The sequence below is a fragment of the Salmo salar genome, chromosome ssa13 (assembly GCF_905237065.1).
Source record: "Salmo salar chromosome ssa13, Ssal_v3.1, whole genome shotgun sequence".
Taxonomy (NCBI): domain Eukaryota; kingdom Metazoa; phylum Chordata; class Actinopteri; order Salmoniformes; family Salmonidae; genus Salmo; species Salmo salar.
Window position 1 is genome coordinate 5,950,933 of NC_059454.1, and position 23,150 is coordinate 5,974,082.

General features: G+C 41.6%; 1 protein-coding gene across 1 annotated transcript in view; it reads left to right on the plus strand.

Annotated features, from left to right (window-relative positions):
• Positions 1-8,916: 8,916 nt before the first annotated feature.
• Positions 8,917-23,150, plus strand: part of LOC106566349 (FYVE, RhoGEF and PH domain-containing protein 1) — a 167,209-nt gene continuing 152,975 nt past the window's right edge. The window contains exon 1 of the mRNA XM_045692846.1: positions 8,917-10,356. Coding sequence (XP_045548802.1) covers positions 10,176-10,356 — 181 coding nt within the window. The 5' untranslated portion in view covers positions 8,917-10,175. The remainder of the gene's footprint in view (positions 10,357-23,150) is intronic.

A 23,150-nucleotide genomic window follows, 5' to 3' on the forward strand; every position in this document is an offset into this window, starting at 1 on the left:
GACCAGTCGATCGCGATCGACCGGTTGGCGACCACTGGTGTAGCATATAGAGTACCACAGTATGAGTCATAAATAACATGTGTTAGTCCAGCACTAAAGCAGGTTACAATAACAGTGGCTATATAGTGTAGCATATAGACTACCACAGTATGAGATATATATATAACATGTGGTAGTCCAGCACTAAAGCAGGTTACAATAACAGTGGCTATATAGTGTAGCATATAGACTACCACAGTATGAGTCATACATTATATAACATGGAACAAGCATCATTCAACAGATACAGCTCATGAAGATAGAAGGCTTTCCAGCCTTCTATCTTTCTACAATTTGCATAGAAAACATTTACATTTTAGTCATTTAGCAGACGCTCTTATCCAGAGCGATTTACAGTAGTGAATGCATACATTTCATACATTTTTTTTTCCCCCGTACTGGTCCCCCGTGGGAATCGAACCCACAACCCTGGCGTTGCAAACACCATGCTCTACCAACTGAGCCACACGGGACCAAAACAAGTGCGGGAAATGTGCAAACAATGATGTGTCAAATACCCTCTACATGTAGCATCAAGAAAACTGATCAATGAATCAAAATGGCTGTTTGACTCCGACTATTAGCATTAACAGCCGATACGCTACACAAAACAAATGTTTTTAATTCAGTGAATTTTCTGTTCCCCTTCTCAACGTGATAACATTCTGTACTTACATTTTAATTTTGTTCTAAACATTTGTCTTCTGACATGGGGGCCCATGTTCCTTACATGGTGCACGGTGATGTGGTTGAGTGGGTAGAATTCCAAAGAAATTTTCAATTTTATTGCCTAACAGTCAGGGGTTCAATTCAGTCTTCTACCTGTCCAACTTTCACTCTTTCTATGTCCCCTCTTGTTTCTAATCTGACCCCTGTTTCTAATCTGTCTCCTTTTGTTTCTAATCTGTCTCCTCCTGTTTCTAATCTGTCTCCTCTTGTTTCTAATCTGTTTCTAATCTGTTTCTAATCTGTCTCCTCCTGTTTCTAATCTGTCTCCTTCTGTTTCTAATCTGTTTCTAATCCGTCTCCTCTTGTTTCTAATCTGTTTCTAATCTGTCTCCTGCTGTTTCTAATCTGTTTCTAATCTGTCTCCTGCTGTTTCTAATCTGTTTCTAATCTGTTTCCTGCTGTTTCTAATCTGTCTCCTGCTGTTTCTAATCTGTCTCCTGCTGTTTCTAATCTGTTTCCTGTTTCTAATCTGACTCCTCCTGTTTCTAATCTGTCTCCTCCTGTTTCTAATCTGTCTCCTCCGGTTTCTAATCTGTCTCCACCTGTTTCTAATCTGACTCCTGTTTCTAATCTGACTCCTGTTTAAAATCGGTCTCCTTCTGTTTCTAATCTGTTTCTAATCTGTCTCCACCTGTTTCTAATCTGACTCCTCCTGTTTCTAATCTGTTTCTAATTTGTTTCCTGCTGTTTCTAATCTGTCTCCTCTTGTTTCTAATCTGTTTCTAATCTGTCTCCTGCTGTTTCTAATCTGTTTCTAATCTGTCTCCTGCTGTTTCTAATCTGTTTCTAATCTGTCTCCTGCTGTTTCTAATCTGTCTCCTCCTGTTTCTAATCTGTCTCCTCCTGTTTCTAATCTGTCTCCTCCTGTTTCTAATCTGTCTCCTCCTGTTTCTAATCTGTCTCCTGTTTCTAATCTGTCTCCTGTTTCTAATCTGTCTCCTTCTGTTTCTAATCTGTTTCTAATCTGTCTCCTGCTGTTTATAATCTGTCTCCTCCTGTTTCTAATCTGTCGACTCCTGTTTCTAATCTGTCGACTCCTGTTTCTAATCTGTCGACTCCTGTTTCTAATCTGTCGACTCCTGTTTCTAATCTGTCGACTCCTGTTTCTAATCTGTCGACTCCTGTTTAAAAATCGGTCTCCACCTGTTTCTAATCTGACTCCTACTGTTTCTAATCTGACTCCTCCTGTTTCTAATCTGACTCCTGCTGTTTCTAATCGGTCTCCTCCGGTTTCTAATCGGTCTCCTCCGGTTTCTAATCGGTCTCCTCCGGTTTCTAATCGGTCTCCTCCGGTTTCTAATCGGTCTCCTCCGGTTTCTAATCGGTCTCCTCCGGTTTCTAATCTGTCTCCTCCGGTTTCTAATCTGTCTCCTCCTGTTTCTAATCTGTCTCCTCCTGTTTCTAATCTCTCATCCTGTTTCTAATCTGTCTCTAATCTGTCTCCTCCTGTTTCTAATCTGTTTAAAATCCATCTCCTGTTTCTAATCTGTCTCCTCCGGTTTCTAATCTGTCTCCTCCGGTTTCTAATCTGTCTCCTCCGGTTTCTAATCTGTCTCCTCCGGTTTCTAATCTGTCTCCTCTTGTTTCTAATCTGTCTCTAATCTGACTCCTGTTTCTAATCTGTCTCCTTCTGTTTCTAATCTGTTTCTAATCTGTCTCCTCCTGTTTCTAATCTGTCTCCTGCTGTTTCTAATCTGTCTCCTGCTGTTTCTAATCTGTCTCCTGCTGTTTCTAATCTGTCTCCTGCTGTTTCTAATCTGTCTCCTCTTGTTTCTAATCTGTCTCTAATCTGACTCCTGTTTCTAATCTGTCTCCTTCTGTTTCTAATCTGTCTCCTTCTGTTTCTAATCTGTCTCCTGCTGTTTCTAATCTGTCTCCTGCTGTTTCTAATCTGTCTCCTGCTGTTTCTAATCTGTCTCCTGCTGTTTCTAATCTGTCTCCTGCTGTTTCTAATCTGTCTCCTGTTTCTAATCTGACTCCTGTTTCTAATCTGTCTCCTTCTGTTTCTAATCTGTTTCTAATCCGACTCCTGCTGTTTCTAATCTGTCTCTAATCTGTCTCCTCCTGTTTCTAATCTGTCTCCTGCTGTTTCTAATCTGTCCCCTCTTGTTTCTAATCTGTCTCTAATCTGACTCCTGTTTCTAATCTGTCTCCTTCTGTTTCTAATCTGTTTCTAATCTGTCTCCTCCTGTTTCTAATCTGTCTCCTGCTGTTTCTAATCTGTCTCCTGCTGTTTCTAATCTGTCTCCTGCTGTTTCTAATCTGTCTCCTGCTGTTTCTAATCTGAATCCTGTTTCTAATCTGTCTCCTTCTGTTTCTAATCTGTTTCTAATCTGTTTCTAATCTGTCTCTAATCTGTCTCTAATCTGTCTCTAATCTGTCTCCTGCTGTTTCTAATCTGACTCCTGCTGTTTCTAATCTGACTCCTGCTGTTTCTAATCTGACTCCTGCTGTTTCTAATCTGACTCCTGTTTCTAATCTGTCTCCTTCTGTTTCTAACCTGTTTCTAATCTGTCTCCACCTGTTTCTAATCTGTCTCCTGCTGTTTCTAATCTGACTCCTGCTGTTTCTAATCTGACTCCTGCTGTTTCTAATCTGTTTCTAATCTGTCTCCACCTGTTTCTAATCTGACTCCTGCTGTTTCTAATCTGACTCCTGCTGTTTCTAATCTGACTCCTGCTGTTTCTAATCTGACTCCTGCTGTTTCTAATCTGACTCCTGCTGTTTCTAATCTGACTCCTGCTGTTTCTAATCTGTCGTCTCCTGCTGTTTCTAATCTGTCGTCTCCTGCTGTTTCTAATCTGTCGTCTCCTGCTGTTTCTAATCTGTCGTCTCCTGTTTCTAATCTGTCTCCTCCTGTTTCTAATCTGTCTCCTCCTGTTTCTAATCTGTCTCCTCCTGTTTCTAATCTGTCGTCTCCTGTTTCTAATCTGTCTCCTCCTGTTTCTAATCTGTCTCCTCCTGTTTCTAATCTGTCGTCTCCTGTTTCTAATCTGTCTCCTCCTGTTTCTAATCTGACTCCTGTTTCTAATCTGTCTCCTTCTGTTTCTAATCTGTTTCTAATCCGACTCCTGCTGTTTCTAATCTGTCTCTAATCTGTCTCCTCCTGTTTCTAATCTGTCTCCTGCTGTTTCTAATCTGTCTCCTCTTGTTTCTAATCTGTCTCTAATCTGACTCCTGTTTCTAATCTGTCTCCTTCTGTTTCTAATCTGTTTCTAATCTGTCTCCTCCTGTTTCTAATCTGTCTCCTGCTGTTTCTAATCTGTCTCCTGCTGTTTCTAATCTGTCTCCTGCTGTTTCTAATCTGTCTCCTGCTGTTTCTAATCTGAATCCTGTTTCTAATCTGACTCCTGTTTCTAATCTGTCTCCTTCTGTTTCTAATCTGTTTCTAATCTGTTTCTAATCTGTCTCTAATCTGTCTCCTGCTGTTTCTAATCTGACTCCTGCTGTTTCTAATCTGACTCCTGCTGTTTCTAATCTGACTCCTGCTGTTTCTAATCTGACTCCTGTTTCTAATCTGTCTCCTTCTGTTTCTAACCTGTTTCTAATCTGTCTCCACCTGTTTCTAATCTGTCTCCTGCTGTTTCTAATCTGACTCCTGCTGTTTCTAATCTGACTCCTGCTGTTTCTAATCTGTTTCTAATCTGTCTCCACCTGTTTCTAATCTGACTCCTGCTGTTTCTAATCTGACTCCTGCTGTTTCTAATCTGACTCCTGCTGTTTCTAATCTGACTCCTGCTGTTTCTAATCTGTCTCCTGCTGTTTCTAATCTGTCTCCTGCTGTTTCTAATCTGTCTCTCCTCCTGTTTCTAATCTGTCGTCTCCTCCTGTTTCTAATCTGTCGTCTCCTGCTGTTTCTAATCTGTCGTCTCCTGTTTCTAATCTGTCTCCTCCTGTTTCTAATCTGTCTCCTCCTGTTTCTAATCTGTCTCCTCCTGTTTCTAATCTGTCGTCTCCTGTTTCTAATCTGTCTCCTCCTGTTTCTAATCTGTCTCCTCCTGTTTCTAATCTGTCGTCTCCTGTTTCTAATCTGTCTCCTCCTGTTTCTAATCTGACTCCTCCTGTTTCTAATCTGACTCCTGCTGTTTCTAATCTGTCTCCTCCTGTTTCTAATCTGACTCCTCCTGTTTCTAATCTGACTCCTGCTGTTTCTAATCTGTTTCTAATCTGTCTCCTGCTGTTTCTAATCTGTCTCCTGCTGTTTCTAATCTGACTCCTCCTGTTTCTAATCTGACTCCTGCTGTTTCTAATCTGTTTCTAATCTGTCTCCTGCTGTTTCTAATCTGTCTCCTGCTGTTTCTAATCTGACTCCTGCTGTTTCTAATCTGACTCCTGCTGTTTCTAATCTGTCTCCTGCTGTTTCTAATCTGTCTCCTGCTGTTTCTAATCTGTTTCTAATCTGTCTCCTCCTGTTTCTAATCTGTCTCCTCCTGTTTCTAATCTGTCTCCTCCTGTTTCTAATCTCTCATCCTGTTTCTAATCTGTCTCTAATCTGTCTCCTCCTGTTTCTAATCTGTTTAAAATCCATCTCCTGTTTCTAATCTGTCTCCTCCGGTTTCTAATCTGTCTCCTCCGGTTTCTAATCTGTCTCCTCTTGTTTCTAATCTGTCTCCTCTTGTTTCTAATCTGTCTCCTCTTGTTTCTAATCTGTCTCTAATCTGACTCCTGTTTCTAATCTGTCTCCTTCTGTTTCTAATCTGTTTCTAATCTGTCTCCTCCTGTTTCTAATCTGTCTCCTGCTGTTTCTAATCTGTCTCCTGCTGTTTCTAATCTGTCTCCTGCTGTTTCTAATCTGTCTCCTGCTGTTTCTAATCTGTCTCCTCTTGTTTCTAATCTGTCTCTAATCTGACTCCTGTTTCTAATCTGTCTCCTTCTGTTTCTAATCTGTTTCTAATCTGTCTCCTCCTGTTTCTAATCTGTCTCCTGCTGTTTCTAATCTGTCTCCTGCTGTTTCTAATCTGTCTCCTGCTGTTTCTAATCTGTCTCCTGCTGTTTCTAATCTGTCTCCTGCTGTTTCTAATCTGTCTCCTGCTGTTTCTAATCTGACTCCTGTTTCTAATCTGACTCCTGTTTCTAATCTGTCTCCTTCTGTTTCTAATCTGTCTCCTTCTGTTTCTAATCTGTTTCTAATCTGTCTCTAATCTGTCTCCTGCTTTTTCTAATCTGTCTCCTGCTGTTTCTAATCTGACTCCTGCTGTTTCTAATCTGACTCCTGGTGTTTCTAATCTGACTCCTGGTGTTTCTAATCTGACTCCTGGTGTTTCTAATCTGACTCCTGCTGTTTCTAATCTGACTCCTGCTGTTTCTAATCTGACTCCTTCTGTTTCTAACCTGTTTCTAATCTGTCTCCACCTGTTTCTAATCTGTCTCCTGCTGTTTCTAATCTGACTCCTGCTGTTTCTAATCTGACTCCTGCTGTTTCTAATCTGACTCCTGCTGTTTCTAATCTGACTCCTGCTGTTTCTAATCTGACTCCTGCTGTTTCTAATCTGACTCCTGCTGTTTCTAATCTGACTCCTGCTGTTTCTAATCTGACTCCTGCTGTTTCTAATCTGACTCCTGCTGTTTCTAATCTGACTCCTGCTGTTTCTAATCTGTCGTCTCCTGCTGTTTCTAATCTGTCGTCTCCTGATTCTAATCTGTCTTCTCCTGTTTCTAATCTGTCTCCTCCTGTTTCTAATCTGTCTTCTCCTGTTTCTAATCTGTCTCCTCCTGTTTCTAATCTGTCTCCTCCTGTTTCTAATCTGTCTCCTCCTGTTTCTAATCTGACTCCTCCTGTTTCTAATCTGACTCCTCCTGTTTCTAATCTGACTCCTGCTGTTTCTAATCGGTCTCCTTCTGTTTGTAATCTGTTTCTAATCTGTCTCCTCCTGTCTCTAATCTGTCTCCTCCTGTTTCCAATCTGTTTCTAATCTGTCTCCTCTTGTTTCTAATCTGTCTCCTCCTGTTTCTAATCTGTCTCTAATCTGTCTCCTCCTGTTTCTAATCTGTTTAAAATCCATCTCCTGTTTCAAATCTATTTCCTCCTGTTTCAAATCTATTTCCTCCTGTTTCTAATCTGACGCCTGTTTCTAATCTGTCTCCTCCTGTTTCTAATCTGTTTAAAATCTGTCTCCTCCTGTTTCTAATCTGTCTCTCCTGTTTCTAGTCTGATTCCTTCTGTTTAAAATCCATCTCCTCCTGTTTCTAATCTGTCTCCTTCTGTTTCCAGTCTAACTCCTTCTGTTTCTAATCTGTCTCCTCCTGTTTCTAATCTGCCTCAACATGTGCTCATTGTAACAAGATCGGTTCAGCACAACAGTCTAGCCCTGAAGACTGGCTGAGTGTATTAAGGCAGTCATTTGACAAGCAGGTGACCTGGCCTCACATCCACCTACTCACATGAATACCAGTGATGAAGGCTCACTTTATACACGTTACCTCACGTTACCATTGCTACAATGTACATAGCCCTAAACATTTTGATTGTATCATTATTTCTGATCTCATAATGAGCCTGGTAACTGTAGCCTATAATTAGTGCCTAAGCCTACCCTAGGAAAAGGTATTTAATTCCCAGTGGCTTCTTTAAAATGTTCATCAAAATATTGACTGAAATCATCATCAATCAATATTTATGCTATAAACATTTGCAATTTAAAACCATTTGATCGTATGAGAGACACAGTCTGCCAAAACATTATGTGTTTGGGATGCTGCCTTTTAAATGCATTGAAACACAAACAAGGGTTGTCACAGCACTGTCTTAAAAACACAATGATTCAGATTGAAGAATCGCTTTGAGTGTTTCAGTACTTCCATTCTGTTTGGAAATCCATTCAGTGTATCAGAACACGTCCATTTGGGTTTACATTCAAACAACCTCCAAACACCAAAATCTCAGTTTAGGTGCACTAATTTTCATGGATTTACAACACCACGATGATGTTTTGAGTCTTTCTATTTTAACAGTGTCGTATAAAGCAGGCAGACAGGCATCGAGGCATTCAGTTACTGTTCCAATGAACGTTTAGAATGAGCCAAACGAATTACCTTAACGACGTTGAGCGCGGTCTGATCGTCGGTGCCAGGCGATCCGGATCCAGTACCTCAGAAACGGACGGCCTCCTGGCCTTTTCACGCACGACAGTGTCTAAGTTTTACCCAGAACGGTGCGACGAACAAACCAACCTCCAGTCAGCGGCAGTCCTGTGGGAGGAAACAGCTGGTTGATGAGAGGTTCAAGGAGAATGGTGCAAGCTAACAGGCGGGATAAAAAAAAAAAACAGGGAAATAATGGTGCAGAACGGCATCTCGTAAATGCATAACTCATCGGTCCAAGCAATAACATCTGCAAAAAAAATGTATGTTTGTGACCAATAACATTTGATTTGTTACGGATGGGCTATTGCAGCAGACGACCACACCGGGGTTTCACTCCCATCAGCTACAAAACAAGAAGCGGCTTGAGTGGGCGCACGATCCAACACTGGACATTTGAGGAGTGGAAAAACATTGCCTGGTCCGACGAATCCCGGTTCCTGTTGGGTCATGCTGATGGTAGAGTCAGGATTTGGCATGAGCCTCATGAATCCATGGCCCCCATCCTGCCTGGTATCAACGGTACAGGTTGGTGGCGGTGGTGTAATGGTGTGGAGAATGTTTTCCTGACACATGTTAGGTCCCTTGATACCAATTGAGCAACGTTTCCACCCCCCCCGGAGAATTCAGGCTGTTCTGGATGCAAAGGGTTGTCTGACCCAGTACTAGATCGGTGTACCTAATAAACTGTCCGCTTAGTGTATATTCTATTCTATTCAGTTTCATTGACTATAATTGAAATCAGTGAATAATAACTGTTCTGTTCAATTCTATTCGGATTTATGTCCAGTCAGCAGTGTGGAGGAACTCAGCCCACTGACCATGTCCACTGGGCCAAGTGACAGCTAACTGGGTCAGACTGGATCAGGCAGTCCCCCCCCTCCTCTCCTCTCACTACCCCCTCTTCATATTCTCCTTTAGGTACTGTTGATACTGTATTTATGTTTATTAGGCTACATGTATTCAAAACAGTTAGGCCTAGTAATCATACAATGGAAGCCAGTAACAAATGTTGATTTATGGAGGATAAAAAGAACAAAAAAAAAAAAACGAGGAATCATCTCAAAATTTTGCTTTTAGAGAGATGGCGGATTAGGGGGGTTGAGACTGGTTTCATATGTCGACAGAATAACGCACACAGGAGCAGGGAAAGAGAGAGGAAGACAGAAGGAGAGGAGAGGAAGGAGGGGGTTAAGTTCACAAATTCAAGGAATTGCAGTTTGATGGCGTTGTCGGAAGTTTCAAAGAATGGAGGAAAAAATTAAAAAAATAACCCGCTGGGGTATCATAAAGGCGAAATTGATGACAAATTGATGCACCCCAAAATACATTCAAGGATTCAATGAACATGTTTTAAAATGTTGGAATGAGGATTAAAGAACTTTGATGACGGGGTTTGAATGTAGTTGAAGAAGAAGCTGAGGTTGCACAATTTTCGGATTCGCTTTTCCAGTGGAAATCTGGACGGAGGAAAAAATGTGGCAGACAGATACATTAGGAACGATGTGAGCTGAGACGAGCAGTGACTTTTATAATGTGTATAATATTTCAAATCCCTTTTGGATTTGCGCATTGACTTTTTTTTTTACGTTTCTTTTTCAAGCGCTGGTCGGACGGAGGAAAACTTTTTTTTGTTTATTCCAGAATGAGCATGGACTTTTATCGAAACGTCAGCTGTAGCATGGCGTTAGTTTTCTGCTAACCTATTTGAATACAGTCATAAAGAAGATACTTTGTAGCCCGAACACTTTTCTCAAGAATGTCGGGATTTTGAGAGAGAGATGCAGTGAGCCGTTATTGGACTCAACAATGTGGCCAACTTCAATGAGGCCTTATTGTATTTTTATTGCAACAATTGCCATAATCGGTATCCTTGTGGATTGTAACCTAAATTAATTTATTGTATTTTGCAGTGAAATAAATCAATAATATGTTGACATCGGTTAGAGTTAAGACAAATAAAATCAATATCTATTTGATGGCTTTTTCCCGTTGTTGGTAAAGGTTTTGATCGGGTTTCCACTCGTACTGTACAGCTCACCCAGGAGGACTGCAGTTTGGTGGATGAAAGATTGGAGACACATTCTACTGGGAGTCTGGCACGGGACAACGACTCCAAATCAACGGACCAGTCCCGGGACAGGCTGCTCGTTCGAGCGCCCGGTGGTCGCCCTACATGACACCCTGCACTCAGAAGATCCTGATTGTTGAGGATTTAACCCAATAACCCTGGAATCTAATCTGATTCACTTTTTTTTGGTGCGATAACCCGCATCGTATCCTGTTGTAGGCTATGCTATGCCTGTGTAAACTGTGACCAGGCAGGTATGCAGTTGAACCGGCCGAAAAGCGCTTTAGTGACGAGCTTCAGCCCGCCGATGGCCCCGGAGACCGCAGCCAATAGGACTACCAGTTCCGTTTCCTTCTCCAGCCAATTCAAAACCATGCGCTTCTCCTACCACATCAGCAGCGGCATGCCAAGTCCACAACAACCGCTGCGCGGGATACGTGAGTACTAACCCATTTGTTTACACAGATAGTAGGTTAGCCTATAGGTTATGTCAAGCACTTTCTTATAAAGATAGAGCATTTTTCCAGTGAAGTTGCCTCCCACCTGGAACAGGCATCAATTAAACTTCTATTTCACGTTGGTTCAACGTAATTTAATTGAAATAAACGTGGAAACAACGTTGATTCCACCAGTGTGTGCGTCCAGTGGGCTTGTACTCCAGTTACTAAATTGGTATTGATAACAATCAGTTATTGATTGACACACACACACCACTGTCATCCCTGTTGTCTATTATGATAAGCACCACAGTTGAACAGAGTCTGTTGTCATTTTAATAACCGGCCATTCATGCCTCGTTATTCTCTGAATTGCTTTGACAGACAGACTATGTTCACTCATGTTGAAGTACATTTGTCACCGACCGACAAAGGTTACCGTAACTGAGGGATCTGAGGTAGCAGCACGTGCAGCGTATAGGCTTCCCAGTGAACACAAGACGTTGGAAAGACATCTTTAGACATGTGTAGTGTATAGGTTACCCAGTGAACAGAAGACGTTGGTAAGACATCTTTTCAACGTATGTTCCAACAACAACAAATATTGTGCTCATTGGGTGGTAGTCGTGGCTGGCTGGGTGGTTCTTCCTGGTTGGGACACTTTTTTTAACACCATTTTGCTTGGTGGGTGTTTGCTATACGTCGTGGTGGGGTAGGTTTCAAAGGACTGTTCAACCGAGAACCCTCCACCTGAGACCTCATTCATAACTTCTTCACAGATATCACTATGGTGGGGTTTATACTTTCATTTAGCTTTAGTTGACCTGAAAATAGCTAGCTACCAAAGTGAATGATGTGTAATATCACGTTTTTTTTTGCTTGTTACCAACCAACAACATCAATGCCGCTGTCAAGCCAATCTCCTAAATTCACCTGAATGAAATATATGAAACTGATTATGACTAGATTTAATCTAATTTCACTGCGATTGGTTAGTCAACATGAAATAATATCTGTACTGTCAGTAATAGAGATGAGTTAATCTGATCCTGTTCATCTAAATGCAGAATAACTGAGCTTTTCCCCAACCCTCTCCTTTTCATTGTCTGTGATGCCAGCAGAAGACCACCCTGCATCCCACTGCTGGCTTGCTTCTGAAGCTAAGCAGGGTTGGTTCTGGTCAGTCCCTGGATGGGAGACCAGATGCTGTTGGAGGGCCAGTAGGAAGCACTCTTTCCTCTGGTCTAAAAAATAAATAAATCCCAGGGCCTGAGTAGGGTGCTGTCTTTTGTAAGGGATGTTAAACGGGTGTCCTGACTCTCTGAGGTCATTAAGGATAAAAATTGCTCTTATTTTAAGAGTAGGGGTGTTAACCCCGGTGTCCTGGCTAAATTCCCAATCTGGCCCTCATACCATCATGGCCACCTAAACATCCCCAGTTTACAATTGGCTCATTCATCCTCCTCTCCCCTGTAACTATTCCCCAGGTCGTTGCTGTAAATGAGAACGTGTTGTCAGTCAACTTACCTGGTTAAATAATGGTTAAAAAAATAAATGTAAACTAAAAAACAAAATGCTAATCAAACAAATTTTACTGTTAAAAATGAATTTGTTTTCAGCGTTTTTGGCTTCATTAAAAACTGTTAAAAAACCCCCCATCAGATTATGTCCTTGGTTTTTATTTATTTGTTAAACTGTAGATGGATCACTATGAGGTGGAATATAAACTGTAGATGGTGGATGGATCACTATGAGGTGGAATATAAACGGTAGATGGACCACTATGAGGTGGAATATAAACTGTAGATGGATGGATCACTATGAGGTGGAATATAAACGGTAGATGGACCACTATGCGGTGGAATATAAACTGTAGATGGATCACTATGAGGTGGAATATAAACTGTAGATGGATGGATCACTATGAGGTGGAATATAAACTGTAGATGGTGGATGGACCACTATGAGGTGGAATATAAACTGTAGATGGTGGATGGATCACTATGAGGTGGAATATAAACTGTAGATGGATCACTATGAGGTGGAATATAAACGGTAGATGGACCACTATGAGGTGGAATATAAACTGTAGATGGATGGATCACTATGAGGTGGAATATAAACTGTAGATGGATGGATCACTATGAGGTGGAATAGAAGCTGTAGATGGATGGATCACTATGAGGTGGAATAGAAACTGTAGATGGATGGATCACTATGAGGTGGAATATAAACTGTAGATGGATGGATCACTATGAGGTGGAATATAAACTGTAGATGGTGGATGGACCACTATGAGGTGGAATATAAATGGTAGATGGTGGATGGACCACTATGAGGTGGAATATAAACGGTAGATGGTGGATGGACCACTATGAGGTGGAATATAAACGGTAGATGGATGGACCACTATGAGGTGGAATATAAACGGTAGATGGATGGATCACTATGAGGTGGAATATAAACTGTAGATGGATCACTATGAGGTGGAATATAAACTGTAGATGGATCACTATGAGTTGGAATATAAACTGTAGATGGATCACTATGAGGTGGAATATAAACTGTAGATGGATCACTATGAGGTGGAATATAAACTGTAGATGGACCACTATGAGGTGGAATATAAACTGTAGATGGACCACTATGAGGTGGAATATAAACTGTAGATGGACCACTATGAGGTGGAATATAAACTGTAGATGGACCACTATGAGGTGGAATATAAACTGTAGATGGATGGATCACTATAAGGTGGAATATAAACTGTAGATGGTGGATGGACCACTATGAGGTGGAATATAAACGGTAGATGGTGGATGGACCACTATGAGGTGGAATATAAACGGTAGATGGATGGACCACTATGAGGTGGAATATAAACGGTAGATGGATGGATCACTATGAGGTGGAATATAAACTGTGGATGGATCACTATGAGGTGGAATATAAACTGTAGATGGATCACTATGAGGTGGAATATAAACTGTAGATGGATCACTATGAGTTGGAATATAAACTGTAGATGGATCACTATGAGTTGGAATATAAACTGTAGATGGATCACTATGAGGTGGAATATAAACTGTAGATGGATCACTATGAGGTGGAATATAAACTGTAGATGGACCACTATGAGGTGGAATATAAACTGTAGATGGACCACTATGAGGTGGAATATAAACTGTAGATGGACCACTATGAGGTGGAATATAAACTGTAGATGGACCACTATGAGGTGGAATATAAACTGTAGATGGATCACTCAGGTGGAATATAAACTGTAGATGGATCACTATGAGGTGGAATATAAACTGTAGATGGACCACTATGAGGTGGAATATAAACTGTAGATGGACCACTATGAGGTGGAATATAAACTGTAGATGGATCACTATGAGGTGGAATATAAACTGTAGATGGACCACTATGAGGTGGATTATAAACTGTAGATGAATGGATCACTATGAGGTGGAATATAAACTGTAGATGGATCACTATGAGGTGGAATAGCCACTGTCTGTTTCTGTCCCTTACCGTCTTTGGATATGGGGACGAGGATGATTGACACATTGACATGCGTCCATAGACCAAAACAATGTGGCCTGTATGATAGTCTATTGACGAAGCGCCACACGTTATTTACAACGGTAGAAGGTGGATCAAATGTCTTGGTTACACAGCTAGGCATGGCACACAACGCGCATCGACCTGAACAGTACAAACAGAGAAAACAGATATCCTAATAGAATAGATATCATGCTAGACAAGAGGTGTCTAATGTAAAATCTGTCCATCAAAAACGCTCATCCCTGACCCCCCCCCGCTGTTCGTCTAAACAGGCTGAGTACTTTACAGGAAAAGGGGAAATGGATAACATGACCATTATAGAGGATTATAACTGTCCCAAATGGCAGCTGTTCTCTATATAGTTCTCTATGGGCTCTGGTGTCACGCCCTGACTATAGAGATCCTTATTATTCTCTAGGTTTGGTTCGGTCAGGGTGTGACTCGGGTGGGGAAAGTCTATGTTTTCGGGCCGAGTGTGGTTCCCAATCAGAGGCAGCTGTCTATCGTTGTCTCTGATTGAGGATCATATATAAAGTTGTCATTTTTTTGGTTGTATTTGTTTTTGTTGGGATCTTGTTTTCTGTTTAGTGTCTGTGCCTGACAGAACTGTTCGCTTTCGTTTGCTGTAGTTATTGTTTTTAGTGTTTCTTGAATAAACGAATCATGAACACTTACCACGCTGCGCCTTGGTCCACTTCTACCACCAACGAGAGCCGTTACACCTGGTCAATGTAGTGCACTATACAAGGAACAGGAATGCCATTTTGGAAGATCCCGATATTCATTATCATAATATTATTATTATTGTTTAATCCTCCTTAGATGTTGAAGTAGGATCCTCTACTTAAATCACTAATCGTTTAATTCTTGGTGTTCTAAAACAGTTTTATCCTGATCACTTAAGATGGGGAAACCTCTGTGTGTCTGTGTGTGTGTAAAACCATAGCTATTGGTGTTAAACATCTGTTCTGGCCTAAATAAAGTGAACCCCCAACCAAACACACTCACACCATTCTCTCCATCTGTCTCACTGTTGCCATAGCTTATGTGACTAGGATCAAAATGTAGAGTGTAGAGACCCATCATGATTTCTGATACTACCACAGATTGCAGTGTGTATAATCACAGTCCCAGCAGCTTAAAGATGGACTCCTCATTAGGACAAACAGCGCCAATGTTATTTTGTGTGTGTGTGTGTGTGTGTGTGTGTGTGTTTTGTTGATGAAAATGGATGAGGGGTTGACGATGTGCATATTCTGCTGTCCTGAGGGGGGGGGAGTGTTGGTTGTTTGAAGTAACTTGTTGTAATATCCCAAACAGACGTGGCAGTTTCACCAATTTAAGGATTCATGCTTTAAAGGGTCATGGCTCTGAGAGCTGTGAAAAGAATCATATTTAAAGCTGCTTTGAATTCATTATCCTACTGCCATTATCATTGAATTAAATACATGATCCCACAGGCATTATCGTTAAGCACAATACATTATCCTACTGGCATTATCGTCGAGCTGAATACACACCCCTACCGACATTATCGTTGAGTTTAATACAGTATCCTACTGGCATTATCATTGAGCCGAATAAATTCTTATTGACATTATTAAGTTGAATACATCCTGACGTTATCATTGAGTCTAGGTCTGTCCCAGAGTAAAAAACAATCTTGGTCGACCGAAAGTCGTCTGTTCTTTCGATTGTTGAAAATGTTTAAAATGTGTATTTTTCCATATATAGACACACCCTATGTGTTTTAATAAAATCAACTATAATGCATTGAGCTTGTCTGATGCTTTAAGCGCACTGTTTGATAAAATAAGACAACTGACACAAGAGGGAACCAGAGATCAAAATATACACAAGAAACAAACCTTAACCTGACCTCCTAACAGCTTTCACAGATTATAGATTTACTCTCCTAAAGTTGTAACATTTTCTGTCTTATTCCCTCCATTCCTTAATCTAACATTGCATGATTGTACCTTTAGCCATAGCCGGCTAAAAGCAACTCTTATTTTTAGTTGGACCGACTGTGATTTCAAAGGAATCAATCTATTCTCCTCGCTGCGTTTATCACTGCTTGGTTGCACTATTAGCTGTGTGTCAGGGTCATTGTAAGTGCTCATATTCATGATATCTACATGACGAGAGAGTTGGCTGTCTCCACAGGCAGAGTGTGGGCTTGGAGTTCAGGTGAACATCACATCCCACTTTGGAGACTCTACACTCTACCCGACACCACTACAAACCACCCGACACCACTACAAACCACCCGACACCACTACACACCACCCGTCACCACTACAAACCACCCGTCACCACTACAAACCACCCGTCACCACTACAAAACAAACATGTTCTAAGGGTAACCAAGGGAAATCAGATGCCCACACTTGTCTGTTAAAACAAACTTCAAGTACAAATACTTACAATCCCCTCAGTAAACATGTTGGAACAGATTTGTCCAGTACAGGTGTAAATACTTCCTGTCACGGTTGTCGTAAGAATGGGACCAAGGCGCAGCGGACGTTGAGTTCCACATATTTATTACAAAGTGAAACTTTAAGCAAATAAATAAATGAACCGTGACTACGTGGTGCACAAACACAAAACAATATCCCACAAACACAGGTGAGGAAAATAGCTACTTAAATATGATCCCCAATTAGAGGCAACAATTACCAGCTGTCTCTAATTGGGAACCAAACCAAAACTCCAACATAGAAATTCTAAAATAGAACACCCCCTCATCACACCCTGACCTACTACACTATAGAGAAACAAGGGCTTTCTATGGTCAGGGCGTGACACTTCCATGCATTCCCCATTTAAGTTATTTAGCAGACACTAATAAAGAGCAACTTATTACAATTTAACTAGACAAGTTAGTTAAAAACAAATTCTTATTTACAATGACAGCCTACCGGGGAAGAGTGGGTTAACTGCCTTGTTCAGGGGCATAACGACAGAGTTTTACCTTGTCAGCTCAGGGATTCGATCTAGCAACCCTTTCAGATTACTGGCCCAACGCTCTAACCACTAGGCTACCTGCCGCCCCCAAAAGTAGTCTTACAGGAGCAATTAGGGTTAAGTGCCTTGTTCAAGGGCACATCTGTCTCCATCGATAACCTGCAATAATTAATCGATGGCATTCATTCTTGCACCATGCAATCCCTTATCAGTTGTAAACATGTATTTTTTTTCTCTATGTTGCCTGCAGCCTGATTTATTTTGTTGTGATGGTAACAGAATCTGGATATGTGTTCCATATGGAAAAAATGAAAACAGGAAGTAGCCTAAACTCTTTGGTCCTTTAAAAACCTGCTGTATATCAAATATTGTGTGCTGTAGCCTGGAAAAATAAAAACATTATCGATGACAACATAACGATGTTTAGTTCCAACATTGGAGCTGTTTTCCCTAAAGGAAGTTAAATCCGCTTTTTGTGTTTTGTATCCTTGCCACGATACTAACGAGTATCGTAATACTGGTATTGTCCCGGCTGTACTAGAGGTTTCGCTTGCGCACATTTATGCCAGGCGGTTGTTGGTCGGAGCACGTCTCCGTAGTCACCAGAGGAGTGTGTATTAAATCCTGCTGTAGGACTCATTGCGACTCCAGCGCTAGCAGGTCAAACGAACGACTAAAATGAACAAGTCACTCAGAAAAAATGAATCATAATTTTAGAGTTGGTAAAAAGTGTTGTTAAAGAATAATTCATAGTTTGCGAACTGCACATCAACTACCACCTGGTTTGAGGTGCTGCAGAACACACAGAGCACTGCATAACTTCTCTGATTCAGTAGACTTTACACTACATAACCTCTCTGATTCAGTAGACTTTACACTGCATAACCTCTCTGATTCAGCAGACTTTACACTACATAACCTCTCTGATTCAGCAGACTTTACACTACATAACCTCTCTGATTCAGTAGACTTTACACTGCATAACTTCTCTGATTCAGTAGACTTTACACTGCATAACTTCTCTGATTCAGTAGACTTTACACTGCTTAACTTCTCTGATTCAGTAGACTTTACACTGCATAACTTCTCTGATTCAGTAGACTTTACACTGCATAACTTCTCTGATTCAGTAGACTTTACACTGCATAACTTCTCTGATTCAGTAGACTTTACACTGCATAACCTCTCTGATTCAGTAGACTTTACACTGCATAACCTCTCTGATTCAGTAGACATTACACTGCATAACCTCTCTGGTTCAGTAGACTTTACACTACATAACCTCACTGGTTCAGTAGACTTTACACTACATAACCTCTCTGATTCAGCAGACTTTACAGTGCATAACCTCTCTGATTCAGCAAAGCGCTCAGCTGCCTGAGTAACCAGCACATCTGGTTAAGTGCAGGATCCTGAGACGACTTATACTGCATGATAATTCATATCCTATCCCAGCGTCTCCCAAAACTCGGTCCTGGGGTCCCCCCCTGGGTTCACGTTTTGTTTTTTTTGTCCTAGAACTACACAGCTGATTCAAATAATAAACTCATCATCAAGCTTTGATTATTTGAATCAGTTGTGTAGTGCTAGGACAGAAAAAAAACAAAAATGTGCACCCATGGGGGTTTGGGAATCGCTGTCCTATCCCCGACTATCCTATGCTGAAGAACTAGCCGATTCACATCCTGTCCCACAAACATCAGAGTGGAAATTCTCCTTTTTTTTGGGGGGGGGGGGGATTATTGATGATAACAACTTATAAAGGCTTAATAACCAGCCATATCTCCTCTCTACAATGAGGTCAGTTAAAACACATGGGATTTTGGATGTTCTCCTGGGATTGTTGAAGATAAGAATCTATAAAGGGCTTGACTCTAGAGTCTAAGCCGTGTCTAAGCCGGGTGGGGTGGGGAGTGGGGTGGGGAGTGGGGGACGGACGGTACTAAACTAACATATGGAATTGTTTTAAGATGGTCATACCAAGGATTATTTAGCTATTATAATTTTAAAACTCCTTAAGGAATCAAAAAATATATATATCAACAATTATTTGATGAAATATTGAATTTGGCCTTGCTGCTATTAGCCCATAGAAACATATTGAATAACATATTCACTATATGTAACAACAGATAGTCCAAAAAATACATCTAAAATAAGTTTGTTGTTATATAATAAAATATATATATATATACTGCTCAAAAAAATAAAGGGAACACTTAAACAACACATCCTAGATCTGAATGAAAGAAATAATCTTATTAAATACTTTTTTCTTTACATAGTTGAATGTGCTGACAACAAAATCACACAACAATAATCAATGGAAATCCAATTTATCAACCCATGGAGGTCTGGATTTGGAGTCACACTCAAAATTAAAGTGGAAAACCACACTACAGGCTGATCCAACTTTGATGCAATGTCCTTAAAACAAGTCAAAATGAGGCTCAGTAGTGTGTGTGGCCTCCACGTGCCTGTATGACCTCCCTACAACGCCTGGGCATGCTCCTGATGAGGTGGCGGATGGTCTCCTGAGGGATCTCCTCCCAGACCTGGACTAAAGCATCCGCCAACTCCTGGACAGTCTGTGGTGCAACGTGGCGTTGGTGGATGGAGCGAGACATGATGTCCCAGATGTGCTCAATTGGATTCAGGTCTGGGGAACGGGCGGGCCAGTCCATAGCATCAATGCCTTCCTCTTTCAGGAACTGCTGACACACTCCAGCCACATGAGGTCTAGCATTGTCTTGCATTAGGAGGAACCCAGGGCCAACCGCACCAGCATATGGTCTCACAAGGGGTCTGAGGATCTCATCTCGTTACCTAATGGCAGTCAGGCTACCTCTGGCGAGCACATGGAGGGCTGTGCGGCCCCCCAAAGAAATGCCACCCCACACCATGACTGACCCACCGCCAAACCGGTCATGCTGGAGGATGTTGCAGGCAGCAGAACGTTCTCCACGGCGTCTTCAGACTCTGTCACGTCTGTCACGTGCTCAGTGTGAACCTGCTTTCATCTGAGAAGAGCACAGGGCGCCAGTGGCGAATTTGCCAATCTTGGTGTTCTCTGGCAAATGCCAAACGTCCTGCACGGTGTTGGGCTGTAAGCACAACCCCCACCTGTGGACGTCGGGCCCTCATACCACCCTCATGGAGTCTGTTTCTGACCGTTTGAGCAGACACATGCACATTTGTGGCCTGCTGGAGGTCATTTTGCAGGGCTCTGGCAGTGCTTCTCCTGCTCCTCCTTGCACAAAGGCGGAGGTAGCGGTCCTGCTTCTGGGTTGTTGCCCTCCTACGGCCTCCTCCACGTCTCCTGATGTACTGGCCTGTCTCCTGGTAGCGCCTCCATGCACTGGACACTACGCTGACAGACACAGCAAACCTTCTTGCCACAGCTCGCATTGATGTGCCATCCTGGATGAGCTGCACTACCTGAGCCACTTGTGTGGGTTGTAGACTCCGTCTCATGCTACCACTAGAGTGAAAGCACCGCCAGCATTCAAAAGTGACCAAAACATCAGCCAGGAAGCATAGGAACTGAGAAGTGGTCTGTGGTCCCCACCTGCAGAACCACTCCTTTATTGGGGGTGACTTGCTAATTGCCTATAATTTCCACCTGTTGTCTATTCCATTTGCACAACAGCATGTGAAATTTATTGTCAATCAGTGTTGCTTCCTAAGTGGACAGTTTGATTTCACAGAAGTGTGATTGACTTGGAGTTACATTGTGTTGTTTAAGTGTTCCCTTTATTTTTTTGAGCAGTGTATATATATATATATTTAAGTTGGTAGATCAGCAGTACCAACTTCAGATGAGTTCTGTGATGCTTGTGGGGGTGAGGGGTCGTAGAGCAAAGCACAGAACACCAGAGAGTCTCATCTTTCCCACAGACGTGTGTCATAATCGAGGTGCCAAACCGTTCGGGTGGCTACAGACGTTTAAGATGAGAAGACAGGATGTCTCATGGTCTGCCACCTTTCACTGTAGATGTAGAAGGGCGACAGCAATGGATGGGATGGATTGAGACGCAGACATCTCTAGTTTAAACTAGAGATATCTGGGGATTTTATTATTATACTAATTAGAATTCATATTGATAGGCCATATCTTCTCTACAATGAGGTCAGTTAAAACACATGGGATTGTAATTTCTCCTGGGATTATTGTAGTTAACAATCTATAAAGGATTAATAACCAGCCATATCTTCTCTATCAATCAATCAAATTATTTTATAAAGCCCTTTTTTTTTTACGTCAGCTGATGTCTCAAAGTGCTGTACAGAAACCCAGCCTAAAACCCCCAAACAGCAAGCAATGCAGGTGTAGAAGCACGGTGGCTAGGAAAAACTCCCTAGAAAGGCCAGAACCTAGGAAGAAACCTAGAGAGGTACCAGGCTATGAGGGGTTGCCAGTCCTCTTCTGGCTGTGCTGGGTGGAGATTATAACAGAACATGGCCAAGATGTTGAAATGTTCATAGATGACCAGCAGAGTCAAATAATAATAATCACAGTGGTTCTCTACAGTGAGGTCAGTTAAAACACATGAGATTGTAATTTCTCCTGGGATTATTGAAGATCTGAAACCTCTGGTTTGTCTGGTCTGTGTCTTCACCAGTTATAAACACAAACTAACTTTGAAACAGCTAGAATATCTTTTCCCATTGGCACTGCAAAGCTTTTTTGGGGGAGAATGGCCTGTTGACATATAAGCATCAATCAGTTGAAGCTTAACCCTACGCGTAACATGACTACAATTGTAGGTTGATAATGGCCTGTGCATTTAATTGTGCAGACATAATACCGTTAATTGTGCCGAGTCAGTCAGACATCCCCTTTAAGAAGTTTATAAACACAGCCGTTCTCAACCTAAAAGCCATCTGGTACAGAGATTAGGTTACACACCAGTGGCTGTTTCCATCCATACTGCTGGTCTGCTGTGGTGATCTGAACACCACATCTGCCTGCTAGGACTTCTCAGATCAGGGATTATAGGATACACTTTGTTTGTGCATGCAAGTGTGTGTGGGTGTGTGCATGAGTGTGTGTGTGTGTGTGTGTGTGTGTGTGTGTGTGTGTGTGTGTGTGTGTGTGTGTGTGTGTGTGTGTGTGTGTGTGTGTGTGTGTGTGTGTGTGTGTGTGTGTGTGTGTGTGTGTGTGTGTGTGTGTGTGTGTGTGTGTGTCTATTAGTGAAAGTTGAGGCTAGGTCATAGATGATGCTTAAAGTACAGTATTCTACTTGCCTTCTGAAGCAAATGAGAAAAAGGAAATATGTCTGTACCTCAAAGCAGGGGGAAACTTCCAGAGATGCTACAGTGTGTACCTTGCCCAGGGTAGAGGATAGAGAGAGAGAGACCGAGAGAGAACAAGTCCAGGGAGGAGAGACGACAGCCCTAGTTACACCACGAAGGTACAGTGCCTTCAGAAAGTATTTATGCCTCCTGACTTATTTCACAGTTTTTGGTGTTACAGTCTGAATTCAAAATGGATTGAATATATATTTTTCTCACCCGTCTACACACAATACCCAATAATGACAAAATGAAAACATGTTTTTAGACATTTTTGATTACATTTTTTTTATCAAATACAGAAATATCTAATTTACGTAAGTATTAACACCCCTGAGTCAATACATGTTAGAATCACCTTACAGCTGTGAGTCTTTCTGGGTCCGTCTCTAAGAGCTTTACACACCTGGATTGTACAATATTTGCACATTATTCTTTTGAAAATTCTTCAAGCTCTGTCAAGTTGATTGTTGATCCTTGCTAGACAGAAATGTTCAAGTCTTGCCATAGATTTTCAAGTAGATTTAAGTCGAAACTGTAAATCAGCCTCTCAGGAACATTCACTGTCTCCTTGGTGAGCAACTTCAGTGTAGATTTGGCTTTGTGTCTTAAGTTATTTTCCTGCTGAAAGGTGAATACATTTTTTCCTCTGGGATTCTGCCTGTGCTTAGCGTTGTTCTGTTTCTTTTTATCCTGAAAAACGCCCCATTCTGTAACAATTACAAGCATACAAATAACATGATGCAGCCATCGCTATGCTTGGAAATATGGAGAGTGGCACTCAGTAATGTGTTGTATTGGATTTGACCCAAACATAACACTTTGGGTGTTTCTCAATATGCATACTACCGTGCTCCACACTCTCATGCTCCAAGTGCATTTTCCGAGGACGTTCTCTTGAGTACGTTCTTGTGAAGACGAGAGTGTGGAGAACGCCTTAATAGATTCCATTTGAGAAGCAC